Source organism: Haplochromis burtoni, unplaced genomic scaffold, assembly GCF_018398535.1.
Source record: "Haplochromis burtoni strain Fernald_Lab_line unplaced genomic scaffold, NCSU_Asbu1 Contig_599, whole genome shotgun sequence".
In the NCBI taxonomy this organism is placed as follows: Eukaryota; Metazoa; Chordata; class Actinopteri; order Cichliformes; family Cichlidae; genus Haplochromis; species Haplochromis burtoni.
Window position 1 is genome coordinate 289,901 of NW_024582960.1, and position 6,465 is coordinate 296,365.

Below are 6,465 nucleotides of genomic sequence, written 5' to 3' on the forward strand. Positions count from 1 at the left end.
CAGTAGCCGGTTACCAAGATTACGTGAAGTACCCTCAGAAGGTCTGCTAGATGATGTTAATGCAGCACTACACACACACACACACACACACACACACACACACACACACACACACACACACCACTTGGTGATGATGAGGTGCAGGATTATTCAGGTTGATGAGAAGATTTGCATAACCGCTTACTCAGCTCCTGTGTCTGAGTGTGGCCGATGTCATATTGCGTCACTTTAGAAAATACAATCTGCTTGATGAGAATGAAGAAAATGTCAGAAAATGTCCCACATGCCCTATAATCAAACAGTTACTATATTGTGTTCTGAAACTGTAAATCTGTAAGTTTTGACATTTCATTTGGCCATATCTTTAGAGTCTAGTGCATATATATTCCTGTAAATACCCTAACAAGGTTATAAGGTTTGTGTCATTTATAGTAGAACCATATTTAGTATTTTAGGGAAAAAGTGGATTATTGTCTGTAGCAACAATGTCTGTAAAAAGGGTACAACTGCAGAGATGAGGTGGAATCAAGATGACTACAGCTTAAGAAATTGGAAAAACCTATATTAAGTGCTTATTGTTTATTTGTGATAATTCTGTATAACCTAGGATTGTATTTTTATATTCAGGATAATTGTAAGAATATAGGTTGTTAGTTAATAATTAGGGAATATAAAAAATCTGTCTGTAATGTTATACACAATTTAAGAAAACCTTTTTTATACTGCATGAGCTTATAACATGCTTGGGGTCTTAGCTTCATGGGTAGTAACAATTGCATCTCTAAGATCATTGGTGATGTCTTTACCCCTTGGCACTGTGTAAACACAACAATGCTCAAGATGAAACAAACTTCCAAAATTTCCTTGATTTTAAGACTTGCTGGGCACCGGACGATTTTAAAAGTTCTGATACCTAAAAACATTTAGAATTAAAAGAGGTACGTTCTTTTTCACATGACTCTATCAAGGGCTGGGTCTGTGACCCAGCGTTTTGAGTTTATTTTTGTTTTTTTGTGTTAAGTTGATGATAGTACGTTCTTGTGTTATTGTTCGCTAAGATTTAGTTGAGTTTTAGTCTAGTTTTTGTTTCAGCTATGTCTCTTTGGTTATGTGTCTTGTTTCCTGTCAAGTCTGTCACGTGTTTTGTGTCACACTTCAAGTTCTGCTCAGTCTGAGAGTAGATGATGATGAAGCTAAGATTAGAATAATAAAAGCTGAGCCTAAATGTTGAGCTGAGAAGCGAGTCTGAGCTGTCCTGAAATGAACTAATCCTAAGTTAATATTAAGGCCTTTCCTGTCGTTCCAACCTCAGGGCAAACTTTAGATTCTCCCCAACTTGTGGTAAGGTCATATGAGCAACAAAGAACAACATTGGGAATTGTGTTTCCTGATGGGTAATGAGCCTATAAGCTGCATGATGAGACTTCAAGTGCAATTTGAAATACTATAGTTGGCTGCAAATAATAGGTGGAACAAAAATAGAAAATAATATTTTACTGAGAAGCAATAGTGCATAGATACAGCAATAATAAGTTCCCTAAACTATATGTGTGTGTTTATTTTAACTGTAGTTTGCAATTGTGTTTGCGCATGTAGCTATCTGTCCATACCTTGCTACATGGCATTATCCAGTAGGCAATAGCCAGGAATGGGAGGCCTACAGTTACTCCCAGGACTGTCCAGCACTTCACACCAATGGACTGCTGCCTCAGGCCAGGTAGATTCTCATACCAGATAGTCAGCAGTTGCTGCTGGCAGTTCGGATGAGCAACAAACTGAAACAGAAGAAAATAAACAAGAAACTTAAATCAGTGGAGAACGAAGAAAGATGAGACAGTTTGGGTACAGGGCAAGGATGGTTAAAGGATGAGAAAGACAAACAGGAAAGGGCGAGTGGTGCTAAAAGCAAATAGCTAGTGATGCGAGAATTTTCAAGGAACAACTCACACTAGCTTCATATGACAAAAAGCTGCTTACATAGTCAGGCCGAATAGAAGTATAGAAGTTTTACATTAAGGCAGGTCGTCTTTAATTTAAACCAGAAACAAACCTTGAATATTTTTCTCCAACTTTAGACATGAATCTACTGGGACGGACCCCTTGTAATCTCAGTAGCTCTAGTTATCTAGTTATAAGTCCCACTCATGAAAATCCTCTCATCCAAAATGTGCATCTGCAATAACAAAGGTATACAGCTGAAGGACATAGTTTCAGCCAAGGCCTGACTCACCACGCCTGGGACAGGCTGTATGATGTTGAAAGTCCTTAAACATTCACTGACTGCAGGATATATCAATGATGTGATGTATGTATTTTATAAAATGTGGGTTTTGTTTTGTTTGTTTTATTAGCACACAAAGAAGATGACTATAACTAAAAACGATATTTCAAATATTAAAAATATGCTACCCAGGCACACACAAGTGGCCAACACTGACCCTTTGGTTAAAGTGGAAAACCCAAAATTTAGATGCATTGGGAAAAAGGGATGTCTAAGAATGAACAAAGTGTTCGTAAATATCGAAAAAAGCAGCCGGTTAAAGTCCCAGGAAAGCAGCAGCAAAGCATTCCTGTGTGAATGTCTTTCAAGCTTTTAATAAATTTCCTCTGCCAGTGTGTGTTCTTGGTATGTTACATCTTTAATGGATGGAATAAAAAATGGTTTCAAGCAGTGGGTCTTGAAAATTGAAAATAAAGAAAGTAGGAACATTGTAAGACATGAAATGTTTTTTTGCCTCAATATCATGAATTGATGGCAATTATGTGTCTTTCAAAGATTTTTTAATCCTTATTATCTTAGTGAAAGAAAGGATATAATGATAAATAGAAAGTTGAGTGAGAGTCAAAAGAAGTCGCTGTAGCTCACGTGTTTTGTGCGCTTAACGTTCAGTCACCAAGTCAAAAATCTTTATGTATAGATTTTTACAACATGTAAGCTAATATAAACCCCAAAAACCCAAACTGAAAACGTCATTTGAACCAGCACTTTTGACACATGCATTTGTATACACCATTTACAATCTACCACAGCTGGGCTAATTGCTGTGTAACACATATATCTGACATTTAAAACCATAAAATAAGGCAATTAAAGTCCAAATATTACCTTTGACACAAGATTTACTCTAGTCTCTGAAAGACCACCTGTAGAAAGTGTATCTCAGTACACTGGACACAAATCACTTACAGGGTTTGTGTTATATTACAGAATGGACATCAGCGAGATCAGGCCCAACATTTCGATTATTCGTATACTTTGTCTTTAAAGTGACAAATGCTGAAAATCCAGTGGTAGTAAAAGGTAATAGAGACATTAATGCCTTGATTTCAAAGCAGAACCACAAAAACAATTCCACCTGGCTGTCCTGCTGCATACAATGGAAACTTGCCCATTACGGTGGGCAAATTGATTCTGTATGAAGCTGGATTGCACACTGAGCACAGAGAAGTCCTCCTGGAGTTGGCCCCTCAGGGTTTGCAGGTTTCTCAGATGACATCTGTCAGGGAATTCAGGATTTAACCCTCCTCTTTACTGAGAAATTCACACCTATTTTCAAAGAACTCAGAGCTGCTCTGAAGCCTCCCACTGTCTCTTCCATAGTGTGGCTTCCGTCTTACTGTGGACATAAAATACAGTCACTGCTTTTCCTTGGAAGAACAGTTTGAGTTCCTTACATAGTTGAAAATGTCACCAAATATGTCAACTTAAAAAGCAACTTAAAGCCAGAGTATTGATCTAATAGTCCACAATAAATGTCCTGACTTCTTCGCCTGGTTTAAAACATCAATAGAGCACCTTAAAATATGAAAACCGTCAGATTTCAGTATGCAGTGTGAAGGGTGGTCATTGTCTATCTCACGTGGATAATATGTTAAACAGCCATGACTACTGTGGATGACAAAAACGTATTCTTCTCAAGCTTCATCTAAAATTCTCCTTGACATCTTTGTGGTCAGTGTCTCTCTGTGGACACAGGTGTGGAAAGCAGAGCCATGTTTTTGACCTTTTCACAACTCCAGTGAATTATCCAATCCCAAATTATCCAAAAGAAATTGTGTTATTAAGAATAGCTTGAAGGTCCAAGATTCAAGTTTATTATGATGCGCTTTCAAATAGTTCAGTGCTTATTTAATGTCCACACAGAATCTGATGGAACTGTATCAGCAAAATTGCTCTAGTCAAGCAATACACATTTCATTCTCCCACCATTCCAGCTTTTGTGCTTTCATGGTTTTTAAGCCTTTCATTTGTTATTAAAGTTCTAGAATTGATCTAAATGCAGGTCAAAATGGATGCAGACAAAGTTTAATTTAACAAGAAGGTATATCACAGGATATAACATGAACTGACAGGTAAATTTAAAAAATGCAAAACAAGACAGCAAAGAAATAGCAACAGGTGGTGGTTAGCACATTGAATTAACAAAGACAGATGGAATGTCGGGACTATACTTGCACAGGGGGAGATGGAAATATTTAAGCCTGGATAGCCAATGAGAAGGTGGGAAAGACAAAGAAGTAAAGAAAACATAGTAAAGAGACAGGTTACCAAATTAAAGAGGACACAATAAATATCAAATGTCTCAAATCCAAAAAGTGTTTTAGAGAAGGCTAAATGCTGGTGGTATTGGGGAGAACTTTCTTCAAGTTTCCCATTATGTTAAGCAAAAACGTATGGGTTATAACCCACAGGGAAACATAAACAACAGCAAACAGGAAAATCCCCTCAGCAGGTGCAGTGGTCTGCACTTCCTTTATGGGGAATTACAGTTTTTAATTATGAAAAGTATACATGATACTTCAATACAACTAAATTAACAAATGCCAAGAGGGTAAAATTGACATGATTAAATATTACATATTTGCGAAAGGGCATCTGGTGCTAATTTACTTTTCCAAGTATCTCAAGTAGCTTAGTGTCCATTCTGAATATCTATTTCTAGTACTAGAGTATTGTGTATTCATAAAAATCTGAATATATTACTACCTAAATGAAGTCAAGTGGCAACCTTTAATACATTTGTGTTTATGGTTTCCACTTGAATTCATTTAAAAAGAAAAATGGCAACAAGCAGGATGGAAAATCAATTTAATATACAAAGTGCAAAAGAAAGAAGGCAATAAGAAGTGGTGCATTTTCACATTAATTACAGAGTTTATTCTAAGTAAGGCAGTGATAAATGAAAGCCAGCAAAGGTCTTACAACGCAGGAGAAGATGGATGTTTTTCTTCCAGCTGGAGGAAGGATGTGGACAACCAAGCAATCAATGTTCAGTCAGCAGTCAGCTAGTGGAACAATCAAACGCTGTGTTTGTGTGTTTTGTATTCACGTCTAAGATTTCAGCAACACCTCACTTCTGGTCATGCGTGCTCTCCCTCGATTTCTGTTCACTTTATTGGGTTCACCCAGTCAATCAATGCCTATCCATCACTTCACCAGTGACCCTTGATCATCATGTTTGAGGAACATTTATCTGAGCTGACAATTGACATTTTCTGCTTCCTCCACCGATTGAAACAAACACATACAATTTGCATATGGCTGAAAAGCCTCAACCAGTAATACATACACCACCACCCATTCAGTTACTATAACTTACCACTGATCAGTCCATCAAACCAATAACCCCTGACATGAAAGCCTCCTGTGTCCATCTACATGCTCTACATGCAGTCACGCTCCACCTGGTTTCCATGGCAATCACACCCTCCCTCTCCTCTTGCCTGGTGTAATTAGCTGCCTGGTATTGGTCATGCTCTCTTGTACAGGATACAAAAAAGCAACCTGTTTAATGCCCAAAACACACACACACACACACACACACACACACACACACACACACACGTATACAAATACACCTGTGCACATGCACAACTACACCAGAGAATTACCTGATTAAAGAAAACATGAGGCACATTAGGATCAGACAGGAACACGTGTGAGTGAGAGAGAATGGCAGGGCCAAATGGGGAAAAGGGATTTGGTTTGACATTTTCCTGAGCACCTCTGCACAGCAGGGATTAACTTTTACACACCGGCCAGTGAGTTGTTTACGAAAGGGTCCTGTGAGTCCACATTCAAAACAACACTCAAGCATACTGTACTGGAAATATACTGCACAAACAGATCAGAGAAACTAGCTTAGTTAGAAATAAGTCGGGTTACATGTTAAACTGCAATAAATAATGTATTTCTATCCATGCCATGGGAATTAAAGGTAGTGTGTTGCATTGGGTTGAATCATATCTGTCTAATAGACTCCACTTTGTTCATGTAAATAGGGAGTCTTCTTTACACAAATACACACACTAACATTTATTATGGATTTCCACACGGTTCCTTGCTAGGACTAATTCTGTTTACATTGCTCATATGTCCCTTAGGCAGTATCATTAGAAGGCATAGTATACATTTTTATGCTATGCAGATGATACTCAGCTATTTCTATATATGATGCCACACAC

General features: G+C 37.8%; 1 protein-coding gene across 1 annotated transcript in view; it reads right to left on the bottom strand.

Moving 5' to 3' along the window:
- Positions 1 to 1,775, bottom strand: part of LOC102308685 (short transient receptor potential channel 7) — a gene marked incomplete at its 5' end in the record, with an annotated part of 33,577 nt that extends 31,802 nt beyond the window's left edge. The window contains 1 exon segment of the mRNA XM_014329798.2: positions 1,611 to 1,775. Coding sequence (XP_014185284.1) covers positions 1,611 to 1,775 — 165 coding nt within the window.
- Positions 1,776 to 6,465: the final 4,690 nt, after the last annotated feature.